Source organism: Lepisma saccharinum, chromosome 15, assembly GCF_977018435.1.
Source record: "Lepisma saccharinum chromosome 15, izLepSacc3.1, whole genome shotgun sequence".
NCBI classification, from domain to species: domain Eukaryota; kingdom Metazoa; phylum Arthropoda; class Insecta; order Zygentoma; family Lepismatidae; genus Lepisma; species Lepisma saccharinum.
The window spans coordinates 19,950,229-19,965,460 of record NC_139243.1 but is presented as its reverse complement, the minus strand read 5'-3'; the positions used below and the strand labels follow the sequence as shown (position 1 = coordinate 19,965,460).

Here is a 15,232-nt window from a genome sequence, read left to right as displayed (position 1 = left end):
GGGCCCCCATACCCTACTCCGTGCTACGAGCCTGACAGGGTATGTGGCTCCACATATTCTCTATAAGGTCTCTATGATTAGCATTTATTCTTACAGCATGACGTTAGAAGCTGAGATCACATCAGATGCTTTGATCATTCAACCTTCCCCACTTTGGAGAATTGAACCCACAGTTCGTTTCTGAAATTTCTTGTTTATTTTGGTTATTGTTAAAACAATGTACTACCAGTAAAAATAAACTTCGAGCACAGACATTATAATGATTTTAAGCTACAAGACCATCACTGACCTGATCCCCCCCTACACCAGCTCTCTGTCAAAGAGAAACTGCAGACCTCTTATCATTTTGCAAGATGAACTTTGCTCCATATAATGTATTGGGTTTGTGCATTTCAAATATCAGATTAAAAAAAAAAACAATGGGTAAGATCAGCCACTACCAACACTCACAATTACAAATATGTAAATTATGTAGTGATGGAATAATAACAAAAAAAAATAGATTCTTTTTAATTATTCATCATAAGACATGTACAAATGTTTCATGTATAATGCTCTCAAGTAACACAAGTAGAATATCGCTCCACTAGAGACTTGGATAGAGATGGTGGCACTTTCTTCAGAGCAGCAGCAAAATCATCTTCCTCCACAGTATTTGCTCCCATCCCTTTCAGTGTCAGGGCATGAAGAGCAGCCTAAAAGATAGATAGAAAACTTGAATGTACTTATGTAGTGACTAAGATATCCAATTATAGTTATCTTATATACACGGGATAGAAAAAACTTGAAATAATTCAGGTGCCAGCCCTTTTTTCTCAGCATCCAACTTTTTTTTTTTTTTTTTTTTTTTTGTGAGGGTCTAAGGAAGCCATGAATCTAAGTAACATAAAGCTACACATTTTGAAATATGATCTTAAAGCATTACATTTATTAATTAATACAAGATTGGATTAAAAGTAGGGCTGAGCTAATAAATTTCCGTAAGCAAACCCAAAATGTTTAAAAAGATATAGCCTATATATATTTTTTAGAACTGGATTTTTACTATTTGTCCTGAAATTAAATGCTCGGTTGATGGTGGCATGACAAATTGAAAGTTGAAATAATGTGAACTGAACATGTGCTTTTTCTGGAAGTTATGTCTAAATCGGTCATGTTAATCTTCAATAGATGGCATCTGTGGTACAAAGGTTGGTTCAGTGCATTACAATGTCATGGGTCAGTTTGAATCCTTGGTAAAACACGGTGTTCCATCACTGAGTCATCTCATTGCTGCATGTAGGAAGAATGTAAAAATAGCTAAAACAGAAAAATTAGAAGGATCAACATGAATATCAGTTCAAGATCCTACTCCTCACAATAGGTTGAAGATAGGTAGGGACGTTAACAGCACAAGTATAGTTATCCACTTCAACAAATATGTAACAATTCTGTGAAATTTATGAATAAAATAAAATGTATTTATTGCCTATTGATTTTGGTGACTCCTACCACCATTATCAGAAGATACATATGTATTTGTGTAAGAAGTAAGTAGGTACTTTCAATTTTCTACTTAATGAATTTCTTCTGGAAACATTCATAAATGGTTATCTTCTTGTTTAATAATAAATAACCTAACAGTTAAAATACGTGAATAGTCATTTTGTCTAAAGAATTATACAAATGTGAAGTTAACATTGTAATCTTCTAATCAGGAGGTTCCAGGTTCAATACCTGGTGGGGGAACATTTAAAGTGGATGGAGGCACATAGTGGTTCGGATCTTACTTTTAACACTTTAAGCTGTAAGTCCATCCTGATTAGCTTTTGTGTGCATATTGTGGACTTAAAAAACACACTCAAACAAATGTGAAGAATTGTCCTCCATACTAAAAGAGGAACCTACTTTTTTTTTGAAAACTGTGGAAAAAATATTTGGACCTAAAAGAGATGAAAAAACATATAAATAGAGATGACTACATAATGTAAAACTGCATATTCTATATTTATATCCTATTCTTAGAGGCACATATTTTTGGTAAATAAAAAAGCAAAATTTCGGTACAAAAACAGTCAATTTCAAGTTCAAAAGCGGTACATAAAATAAAATTTCGCTGATATAGCAGTGTAAAAGCAGTATATAAAATGACATTTTGGTTTTAAAAATGTGAATATAATCCTACATTTCATTTATAAACTGCACTTATTAGACAAAATAAACATATCCCTTCTAATAGCACATTTATGTTGTTACCAGAATATTACGTTAGTTCCTGTATAAAGGGGTCCATTTTTGCTTCTCAAATATATACAGCAGAATTAACCTTCATGCGGGCACGTAGGCGGTAGTTTACCGCCCACGGCACAAAAACAGGAATATCTACAGCCTACGAGTGCCCCGAAGCGCGGGAGGTATTTGTATTCTCTATTTACTCTATATTACGCAATATGGCACTGAAGTCACTTGTCGGATCGGCATATCGCGCATGCCAGTCATCATCAAAAGGTGGAAGAGTGAGGTAGTCGGTAATCTACCGCCGTGCGCCCGGTACTGGGACAATTTCTCCGGCCTTTCGAAAAAAATGTGAGTATTCAATTTCGCTTTTTTTCTTGTTTTATTGCATGTATGAGTATAAGCAATAATAAACTATAGTCTTACAGTGCTTTGCACCATACTAGGGCCCAACAAGATCACAATTATTATGTGCTATCACCAAGAGTTTTTTACCAAAATTACATTCGTTCTATCGTCAATTTCATGTTTTTCTCTCATAATTTTCATCTTCTTTATTATTCATTTATTATATGACTCTCTCCCAAGCATTACCAATTATTCATTATAACAAAATAATGACAGTATAATAGTTAGGACCTACCTACCCAATAATTATTGTAGGTAGTACCTTTCATACCAAATATACTTACAGTAGGTAAAATTATGTTTTTTCCCATATTAGAAAAAGTGTGTTTATTTTTTCCACTTTTTCAGGGCACGCTTCACAAACCCTGAAGATGTTCGAAGAATCCTCCTCGAACTGGACGAGGAAGATCAAGCTAATGGAGTTCAGGAGGACGAAGTGGACTTCCCTGATGATGTTGATTACGAACCCCAATTTGTTGAATATGGTACCCACAACAGTGACACCGAGGAAGAGTTAGAAGAGGCAATGGAAGACGACAACCAGAGTCTTGAGGAGGGAGAAGAAGACGACGAAAGTCCAGGTTTGAGATTTTACATCGGAAAGAATGGTGATACGATTTGGGCAAACAAACTTCTCACACAAACCACTAAAACTAAGTCTGCAAACATTATAAAAACTCTTCCGGGTCCCAAAGGGGAAGCTAGAAAATGTCAAACAAGGCTCGAATGTTTTCTGACACTAATTTCTCCACAAATGATCGATGACATTGTCAAATACACTAATATACACATTGCTCAACGAAAGACTGAATGGCAAAATCTGTCTAGCACCAGCTTTCGGGACAGGGATTACAGGCCCACCTCAAGAGCAGAAATAAAAGCAGTTTTTGGAGCTCTGTTCTTGATGGCAGTCAAACGTGGAAACCGCGCAGATATTTCAGAGTTTTTCACAAAAAATGGGACTGGTTTGATTATTTTGCGGGCTAATTTTAGTGAACGCAGGTTTCGAATGTTGCTAAGATCTCTTCGTTTTGACGACATACATTCTCTTCAAGTGCGATCTGCTACCGATAAATTAGCTCCTATACGTGACTTTCAGACAGCCTTTGTAGCAAATTGTCAAAGAGCCTACAATGTTGGTGAAAGTGTAACCATCGACGAAATGCTGGTGGCTTTTCGTGGTCGATGTAGTTTTATACAGTACATGTCGAATAAGCCCTCAAAGTATGGATTGAAAATATATTGTGTATGTGATTCTCAGACATATTATACTTATAATATGATGATTTATTGTGGAACCCAGAGACCTGGCCCCTACAGCTCAACCTCCAACAAGCCATTTGATATAGTGACCAATTTGTGTGATCCATTGAAAAAAAGTAGTCGTAACGTTACAACAGATAACTGGTTTAGTAGTTACCCCTTGGCTGAACATCTGTTATCGGTTGGCTTGACTTTCCTTGGGACTTTGAGAAGCAATAAAGCTGAACTTCCGCCCGAATTTGTGAAACAAAATCCCAACCTCGTCCCTGGCCATCATTTATTTGGGTGTAATGACGTCGCAACTTTGATCTCGTATGCTACCAAAAAGAAGTTAGTTTTGGTTTTGTCAACATTGCACGATGGACACGAAATAGATGAGGAAACAGGCAAGCCAGTGCAGATAATGGATTATAACGCCACAAAAGGAGGGGTCGACACCGTTGATCTGATGTGTTCGCGGATTACGACATCCAAAAGAACACAAAGGTGGCCAATGGTAATTTTCTTCCGAGACCTCGATATTGCTGGGATAAATTCCATGATGATATATGAAATGAATAATCCATTGAAATCCTTTAGACGGCGGCAGGATATTTTTGAGTTGGCACTGGAACTGATGGAAGAAAACCTGAGTTTCTGTTACATTTGCGGTTCAAAAAAGAACAACATAACTAAATTACGTTGTAGTAATTGTAACAAAAGTGTATGTAAATCACATTCAGTACCAACATGTGTTAATTGCCTCAGTAATGATTCATCCAAATCAGATGATGAATTGTGCAATATTTTACTTATTTTGATGTACTTAGTACAAAATTATAATAACGCTACTTTCATGTGACTGGTTTTTGTTCCTTTTTTATAATTCATGGAGATATGCATCTATTATTGATTGTGTAATGAATGCCTTCCTATTTTGATATACCTAGTACATTATGATGTTACTTGATTAAATTAGTGAGACATATAACTACTTTCTTTCAATGTTGAATGCTTTTGTTACCTAAATACTTAAAAGACTGAATGATATTTTTAGTTCCTGCTGTAAGATAAAATAAATTGTGTGCTGTGAGAGTGTTTAAAAACCTCAATGAATATTGCACTTTATTTTATATATTGATCAAGTTTTAATAAATGTTTTCATGGTTAAATATGCGTGTTCATGATTCTATTAAAAATATCCCCAATTACAAAGGTTTATGGTGAGATATAACCGGTAAAATACGTGAAAACGAGGTGGCGGTAGATTACCGCCCCACGCCCACTAGTGTTTAAAAAAAGGCACGCCCGCATGAAGGTTAATCAATTTTCCGTGAATTGCATACCTCACAGGATAATTCTGATTTCAGAAAGTGTCGCATCAGTAAATAAACTCTAAATTTTGTGTTTAAGAGTCTATTTTGCAGTTCATTTCGCATTACTTCGTGACAAAACAGGGTAGGAAAATGCACCTCGCACCTTTTAGAAACATGAAAAATTAACATTACAATGTGTTATTTCACATTTCGTGTTTTTGTCAAAAATGTGCCTCTACCTATTCTTATTAAAATAATGCATTCAAACAGACTTTCAAGGGTTAGGCGTATGGCATGAATTGGAAAGTAAAGATGACCACTCATTGATTCTTACTTGCAGTATGTTACACACCTTAGCTCAGTAGATGACTCCTGAGGCATGGGTGTTCTTAGTGAGTATCCCTTCATCAATTTCACCTAATCATCACTCATCACCACAATTAGGCAGAAAAGCAATGCTAAATAATAAAAACACACAACACGTATTGAACTAAAACTGAAACCCCATGGTGCAACAGCCCTCTTCAGAGCCAGGGTCTGCCAGAGTGGATTTTCATTTCTGTTTATTGGGTGGTCAGTGCATTGATTTCCATCGGAACTGAGCCTGCTATTTCTTCTTTTCAAGTAGCTCCCCAATCGTCCTCATGACACTGGGTTAATGCCGAAATTTTGGGATATTCCACCAGGTATCCCATCCAGGACCGCTCACACCAAAGGCGAGAGAGCTAACTCTCTGACTACGTGGGATCCCCCCCCCCCTCCTCATGTATTGAGTAAATGTTAGTACAAGCTGCAAGCATGCTGCTAGTGCTGCTTGGGTAAAAATAAGTTCCTGATCCTTACCTCTCTGCATAAGTTCTTGAGATCAGCTCCAGTTAAGAATTCAGTTTGATTAGCAATCTGAAGGAGATCCACATTCTGGATGGGCATCCTGGCCGTGAGCACCTTCAGAATATCGTGACGTGTAGTGGCATCTGGTGGAGGGACGTAAATCAGCTTGTCAAAACGGCCTGGTCTCAGCAGAGCACTGTCGAGTAAATCTAATCTGTTCGTTGCTCCCACCACAACCACTCCAGAATCTGCTATTGTCTCGCCAGTGACCTGTTGGAATACACAAATTAAACTTGTCATGATATAATGATACTAGGCATCTAAATCTATGTCCCTACTAGATAAAATCTAGTAGTTTTGAATTTATTAGTATATTTTGATAGTTGTTGAAGACATGGAAGTGATGTGCTAGCAATGACTACCACCATGTATCTGTTTTCATAATCAGTAACTCCTTCTTGCAGGACAACAAGGCTTTGGCACCTGGATCCACAGCCAGGATAAACTTTTGTGAGGTCATGTTGTCCTATATTTGTCCTTCTCTGTGCTGACTGCTCCTTTACAGACTATGCTTTTTAACCTAGGGAAGGAGAGTTTAGTCCTCAAATAGTATAGTTTTAGTTCTTTCCAAGTAATGAATGAATGAATTAGTTTTAAGAATTAAATAATAAGTTATTAACAGACATATTTTATTTCCTTGTTAGGGGGCCTATCCTCAATATTGTTTCCATTAAGGGGCTTATCCCCGTATTGTGGAAAAATATCCTATGTGCTGATCTGCCCATACTATAAAAATCATCACAATCAAAACAGGTATTCCTTATCAAACCAAACCTGTTGGTTGGTTGGTCGCTCAGTTGGTAGCGCAATCACATAGCATGGCAGAGACTCTAGTCCGAGCCTGCACCAAGTTCTACGTTCAACTTTTAGAGTACATTTCTTCTCCCCAACGTTTCAATTTTTGATTTCATATATTTTATATTTAACTACATTTAATTACATCAGAGATGAAATGGTTGACAAGGCACCAAAGCCTTAACTTTTCCATCCATAATAATAATAAACTTTGGCTTCACCGTAACACATGTGAGCCAAAAGCCATAACAAATAGGTGTTTCGGTTAGCATTATTAGTTGCATTACGTTGATATGTGAGTCAATAAGGTAAAAGGTAACATTCCTCATACATGTAGCACCGTGCCATGAAGACACCTTTCGGGAAATTTGGAGTAGGGCCCCACATATTCTCGATCACAAGCCATTTTGGAGGTGATGTGATCAACACCATGCTCCGGCCAGCTTTACACAGCAGGGTTACCCCCAGGTAGCCATTGATTTGAGGCTGGGTGAGCCCCAGAGCCACTTTATGCAGGGACAAAGCCGGAAAAATTCCAACCTTAGATCATCCACCCTGGGAATCGAACCCAGGTCTTCCACGTTGTAGTCAGGTGCCCTACCGACTAGAGTTTCTATGTGAATCAATTCATATTAATATCATCACAGGAAATATACCGGTACATGTAATACAGTTCTTTAAAATAAACCTCAAATAAAACAAGACACATACTGCACTTGAAAGTTAATTCCTCAAATTTTCGACAAGTGGATGGTTTGATGGTGTTACCATCTACGTTATCCAAAGTGTAATGCTATGAACCATTCCCATTTTGTTGTTATCTGAAAACTTAGGACAATATTCATTATTACATGAAAAATGCCATAATAAGTTTACTTTTTCTCTAGCCTAATCATTGTTTCTACTCAAAATGACAAATTGTTTTGTGTTGAAATATGGCCATGGTTGATATACTTCATTCACATTACCGTTACTGTGCACAGAATATAATCCAAGTTGTACGTTAAGAGCTTAGATTGATGCAGAGAGTTGGGAAAATAGCAGGACACCATTTTTACCTCCTGGTGACAACAGTAAATTGTTTTTGGATAAACAATAAATGACACTCTTCAAAGGACTGAATTTTCCCCAACCACCAGGCCTGAGCTGGGAGCAGAGGAGTTATGGTTGGATGCTGATAGTGGTCAGATGATAAGTGTGTGTTTTACTTTACAGAAATGCTGAAAACATGAGCTAGACATGGACAACCTTCTGAATTCAGAGAAATAGCCGCACCTTCTTAGAGTACTATCACTGCACACCTCCACCAGCTCCTTTCTTTAATTATTTATTTAACCTAACTTCCAATCAGAATGATGTACATTTTTGCTTCCCTTTTTTTTCTCCTGAGGGTGGTAAAAGGAAGACATTGAAATTTTGAGTAACAAACTTTCAGGTATGTGTCTCTTTTATTGAAGATTAATTATCATGTAGATACCATGATGTATGAAATATATAAGGGTCAGCCAGTGGAAAACAGACCACCTCGTATATCTTGACGTGTAGTGTGAACCGTGTGCAGTGCCATGCTATGCCGACAGCAAGTCCCTGCATGTTTACATTTCACATGGCTTCACACAAGCTTGTCACGTGACTGCCACCTACCGAGCGACAACAGAACCCCCTTATAAAAGCAGGAGTTTCATGAAGCCGTGACATCTACACGTCAAGATATACGAGGTGGCTTGTTTTCCACTGACTGACCTTTATATATTGTTTTCTGGCATTCATTTATCTTGTCTTAAATAGTAGTACATTCACAGGAACATATGTGCAAATATTTATGTTATGCACTGGAAATCAAGAACAATGACATAAATCAGACTGTAAAATTATAGTTCTTCATAGCAGAATTAATCTAACAACCTTTACTAGATCTATTATGATATTCAATGCTGTTGGGTAAAAATGGTTTGAAAGTTAATTCTGAAAGCATTTTTCGTGCTGAGTTAAAAAAAAAAAAAGCTGATTATTACAAATGACTGTTAAGACGTATGGCCCCTACAGGTGATTCAAAGTTCAAACTATTGAAGTATTCAAAAACCAAATAGTCAGAATCTGATGGATTAAATGTCAAAATAGGCATGGGAATAGATTGTAATGATGTGACCCCCTACACTGCTTCAGGGCAGCCTAAACTTAAAAAACTTTTCACATTGTGCAGCGAAAATATCATTCTTTTTACATCAATAATATTAAATGTTATCATGATAATGAATTTGAGGACAAACAAACACACAAAAATCCCACATAAATTTATGAAATATATATTTCACTGTTTTTACCCATTACTGTACACAACATAATCCAAATTGTTTGCTACCTGGAATATTGTATGTTAAGATCGCAGGCATTGGAGAAATTCAGACTATTTAGTCACAACAATTCCAATTGAGTATAAAATATTAACCAAAGGCCCAAAAAACTTGCCTGAATGTTTGCATCAGCTGACTGACCCTCCATGAGCAACTGCTTATGAGATGGAGCATCAATCTTTATTCCCACACCATCCATCTCACTCAAGAGAGTAGAGAGGACTTGTTCCTGCACTCCTTTCTTGGTTTGCTCTCGCTGACCAACCAAAGCATCTGTTGAAATAACAAAATACATATCGGTAAGTCGTCACTACATTATAACTTGTAAAGATCTTTAAGAGACTGGCACTAGTTCTTGTTCACATTCTATTACAGTTTTGATCATAGAGAACATACTGATATAATTTTTACAAGTTTAATGACTGCAATGTTGTACTGTTCTTCTGAAAGGTAAAAAACCTAACGGGTATGGATTTCTGTAATGATTTCCAAATTCCACAACTTTCTTCCTTCTCATAAAATATGTGAAAGCTGTCTCTACAGGGTGTACCTGAAACAGCGAAAGTAAAAGCAAAAAAGTCTCAGTAAACATGGGGCCACAAGAGATAATTGCGAATGTATGGTTACGATCTGCTATACAGGGACCACAAACAAATGTGGATGCTGAAAATTAATTTTCAGAAAATAGTAATTTCCTTTTCAGTAATGTACACCTTCCATTCAGCTCGGGCCATAAGGAAGCATGCTCCACTCTGCCCCTCCCCCTCCACGTGGGAGTAGGGTGCACAGATGCGTCAGGTTTGAGCAGGATTTTTTGCTTGTTTCCACTACACCGACTCTTGACTGTTTGTACACATCGTATGATTTTCATGTGTGAGGTGCCATACTCCTACTAAGTAACAAATAACAGAAATAAAAGTTTCACCTCGATAGACAACAGCAATAGTGAAAAATCAGGCGAGGCCAGGCTGGCTTGGTAGCTAGGTGATAGAGCAACTGCATGGTATACCAGAGACACAGGTTTGAGTCCTGGTCGAGCCTACATTTTTCGCTGAAAATTTCTATGTAGTATGTTACATGTTCAGCACTATTTAGTTTTAAATAAAGAAACTTCGGAGTGCGTAAAAAGACAAGCATACGATGAGTACAAACAATCAAGTCAGTGGTGAGTTGTAAACATACATTCGCAATTATCTCACAAACTGTTCATTTGCGACATCATCTTCACTGAGACTCTTTTGTTTCTACTGTTGTGTACTTTTCACCATTTCAGTTCATGCTATCACCTCTGGTTCACCCTGCAGGGTTGCTACGATTTTTTGATTATGAAATTCCCTGATATATCCAGGTTTTCCAGTAAAAAATTAAATTATTCACTTTCACAACGTTCCTTTAGCAAATTTCATTCTACACGCACAAAAACACATGAAAATTTGAAAAATAAAATGTAAAATTACAATCGGCATCAAATGTATTGGGTGCTACAATCATGTGCATCTAGCCTTCAGGCTAAGGTAACAGAGGTACATTACATTCACCATAACAGTTCTCCACAATATAAAAACAACAGTAGCTCATAAACCATACACAGTATTTCATTTTCTAGCAGATTTATAGTGTCGTAGAAAATGCTGCATTTTTGCTTACATTTATAAGTACACAGCATCCGGAGAAATTTTTGTTGCATATAGGAAATGCCAACATCTATAAGATATAATGATATAATAGACGATAACCTCATTTTCACCAACTTTTCCGATAATTATGATCATATTGTCAATGTACTTTAATAATCAATTAGATAGCTGGACTGCAAGTTTTACTTTGATATTCTTTCTAAAATTAGTGAATTATAAAAGTGAAAATTTATTAAAGAAATTCGTAAAAACAAGTTTCTGAACTGAATCTTTGGGAGTGGAATCACAAGAACCAAATCCAGAAGTGGAAGTGAACTGCTTGTTCATTTTCCAACTTTTTCTCTTGCAGACTTCAAAATGCACATAAATTCCAGACGATCTGCAAAATTCCAGATGCATAGCAACCCTGCCCTGTATATCTAACTAACTAACTCCCTAGCCTTCTTAAACCCGAAGGTTCATGGCTGCAGCAACACAGGTCTTCCATCTGTCCCTATCTTGAGCAAGTTCTATATACTCTTTTCCGTCCCTACCGATTTCCCTTAGGTCCATCTCAACGTTGTCCCTCCATCTTCGTCTTGGCCTTCCTACAGGTCTCTTACCATCAGGTTTCCCAACAAGAATCCTGTAAACTCCTCTTTCCTCTCCCATTCGTGCCACATGGCCTGCCCACCTAAGTCTTCTTGATTTAATTATTCTAATAATATCTGGACATGAATACAAATTATGTAGTTCTAAATTATGTAACCTTCTCCACTCACCTGTCTCCTCATCCCTTTTAGATCCAAAGATTTTCCTAAGGATCTTATTTTCAAATACTCTCAATTTATGTTCCTCTCTCAATGTAAGGAACCAAGTTTCACATCCATATAATACTACAGGCAAAATTACTGTTTTGTATATTTTAACTTTTAGTTTCTTAGATATTAAACGAGAAGACAAAAGTTTATGAAGAGAGAAGTAACATGCATTTCCTGAATTAAGCCTACTTTTTATTTCCTCTTTAATATAATTTTCATTTGTTAATATTACTCCTAAGTATTTGAATTTGGAAACTGGTTCAAACGAGTTGTTATCAATAATTAGATTTTGATTATTACCTAACACTTGGTTTCGGCCTGTAAACATATATTTAGTTTTATCCTTGTTAACTTCCAAACCTATCTCTTTAGCAGTTTTGAAAAATATTTTAGCATTATTCTTAATTGTATGCACATCATCCCCCAGTAAGTCTACATCATCTGCATATGCTAACAACTGAGTCACACCATTTAATTTTAGTCCTTCTTTAGTTTCTTTTACCTTCCTAACAGCATATTCTAAGGCAAAATTAAAGAGCAATGGAGATAATGCATCTCCTTGTTTTAACCCATCATGAATTGTAAATTTGTCAGACATATTAATACCCACACGAATTTTACTTTCTGTTTCACTGGTGCATATTTTTATCATACTAACAAGCTTCTTAGGTATTCCAAACTCTACTAATATATTATATAATTTATCTCTTTTGACCGAATCATATGCTTTTTTGAAATCAATGAATAGCTGATGGACATTTTGATTATATTCCCACTTTTTTTCAAGTGTCTGTCTGATGTGAAAAATTTGATCTGTAGTTGATCTGTTACGTTTAAATCCACATTGATAATCACCTATAATTTCATTAGCATATGGGGTTAGTCTTGTTAAAAGAATGTTAGATAATATTTTATATGTTGTTGAGAGTAGAGAAATTCCACGGTAATTATTACAGTTCATTTTATCACCTTTTTTAAACACAGGAACAATTATGGATTCTTTCCACTGTTGAAGGGATTTTTTCTTTATTCCATTTAAACAAATTAATTTATGAATTTGACATATTAATGAATTTCCACCATATTTAATTAACTCAGCTGGTATTAAATCAATGCCAGGTGCTTTGTTATTCTTTAGCCTTTTAATAGCATCCTTAACTTCAGTCAAGTTAGGTTCTGGAACTAAAGGTTCTGCTGTGTGGACTTCATTTACTTCTGATTTATCTCCTACATGGACATTTAAAAGGTCATTAAAGTAGTTCTTCCATCTGTTTAGAATATCGCTTGGGTCAGCTAGAAAATCACCATCTTTATCTTTTATCAAGTTTACTTTAGGTTGCCACCCCTTTCTAAACTCATTTACACCTTTATATAAATCTCTGATATTTTTATTTTTGCTGTTTGTTTCAATTTCGTTAATTTTGCTTTTCAAGTAATCTGTTTTTTTACTTCTAAACGTGCGGTTAACTTCCCGCTTTATTCTATTATAATTGTTTAGATTTGTATCATCGGAGTTATTTAACCACCTAAGTCTAGCCTCATTTCTTATATCTATTAAATTATGAAAAGGTAAAAAAAAGGTAAAGTGTTCCCCTGTGCATAGCACCACGCCATGAAGGCGTATAGGGGGTGTGGGGGTAACGCCCCACACTTTCTTGATCCGGTCGTGAGTGGGGGTGATGTGATCAGCATCACGCCCCTAACCGCCTTTACCCCCCAGGGTTTCCCCCAGGTACCCATGTTATTCGACGCTGGGTGGGCGCCGGGGCCGCTTTCACCGTTAGAAAAGTTCCCGGATTTGAACCGGCCGGGGATCGAACCCGGGACCTTGAGCATGGTAGTCAGACGCGTTACCGACTGAGCCACCGCGGCCACATCTATTAAATTATGACATTCATTATCAAACCATGACTTACTTTTTCTCGGTTTATGGTATCCTATACTTTCTTTAGCTGCTGATTCTATTGCATTACGTATGTGCTCCCCATTCTTATTTACGTCTGTTTCACTTATATTTTCATCATCATTTAAATCCTGCAAAACATCAAATCTATTTGACAGTTTAATTTGGTAATCTTTCTTAATTCTTTCATCAGTAAACTTTCCTGTATCAAATTTTAGAACTTTTAGATTTTGTTGCTTATGATTTATCACTGAAAGTCTTTCTCTTAATTTAGCAATTACTAAATAATGGTCACTGACACAGTCAGCACCTTTGTGTGTACGAACGTCAATTATACTAGTATGCCTTCTCTTATCAATGAGAACATGATCTATCTGATTATGAGTTTTACCATCTGGAGAAGACCAGGTATATTTATGGATATCTTTATGTTATGTTTAAAATTATGTTTAAAAGTGGTACTTTTCACAATTAAATTCTTTGAGGTTGCAAAAGTAATCAATCTTATACCATTATCATTACTTAATTCATGAAGACTTTCTTTACCAATCGTGGGTTTAAATGTCTCTTCTTTGCCAATCTGTGCATTAGCCCTGTATATCTAAGGATATTTATTTCACACAACCAGCAGCAAACGTTAAGAGTATCCATAGTGGTATCAGCTCAGCTCTAGTTAGTTTTAATATGATATATTGCAAATATCAATTTATGGAATCTACATGTTAACTTGAAGATTATGCAAATTCAGATTGTATTAGTTTTTGCATTTTTTTAAACTACATCACTTATATGTGGTAACAGGTAGATTACTGAGCATTAAAAAATGAGTTTTTTTTGTGTATATTACTGTAAAGGAAATTACTATTTTCTGAACATTTATTTTCAGCATCCACATTTACCTATGTGCTCTAGGCACTCCAGATTTTATATTGCAATTATTGCTTTGGAAATTGATTTGAAATCTACACACACACACACACACACACAAAAGTATTTGGCCTAGGAATTAATTCGTGCGCCTGGACAAGAGATGGCGTAACGAGCGTATCATCCCACAGTTACGTGTAGCCACACATGCGTTGAAAACTCCTGTCAGCGCGCATCGTTCGTAGTATAGGGCAGTTGATTGATGCGTCAACAACAGCATTTTGTAGTCAACTGAACATGGCGCAGTTTGTGCCAGATAAAGTGTTTTTGCGGGGTGTTCTGCTTCATTACTTTAACAAGCAGAAAAGTGCTACCGAAAGTCATCGTATTTTGGTGGAAGTGAATGGTGACCATGCGCTAGCTGAGCGAACGTGTCAAAAGTGGTTTGCACGGTTTAGAAGTGTTGATTTCGGCCTGGAAGACCAAGAGCGACCTGGACAGCCAAAAAAATTTGAAGACGAAGAATTGAGAGCATTGCTCGATCAGGATTCGTGTCAAACGCAGGAAGAACTTGCAGAAGCATTAGGCATTGATCAAACAACAGTTTCCAAACGCCTCAAAGCCATGGGAATGATTCAAAAGATGTCACATTGGGTTCCACATGAATTGAAAGACAGAGACGTTGAAAGACGAAAAACCATTTGCGAATTGCTGCTTCAAAGACAGAAAAGAAAGGGGTTTTTGCATCGCATTGTTACTGGCGATGAGAAGTGGATCCGTTACGAGAACCCGAAACGAAAAAAGG

General features: G+C 36.6%; 1 protein-coding gene across 1 annotated transcript in view; it reads right to left on the bottom strand.

Annotated features, from left to right (window-relative positions):
* Positions 1-505: 505 nt before the first annotated feature.
* Positions 506-15,232, bottom strand: part of LOC145999411 (ATPase family gene 2 protein homolog B-like) — a 30,970-nt gene continuing 16,243 nt past the window's right edge. Inside the window, exons 5-7 of the mRNA XM_083136366.1 lie at positions 9,336-9,493; positions 6,024-6,281; positions 506-695 (exon numbers count right to left, since the gene is read on the bottom strand). Coding sequence (XP_082992492.1) covers positions 558-695; positions 6,024-6,281; positions 9,336-9,493 — 554 coding nt within the window. The 3' untranslated portion in view covers positions 506-557. The remainder of the gene's footprint in view (positions 696-6,023; positions 6,282-9,335; positions 9,494-15,232) is intronic.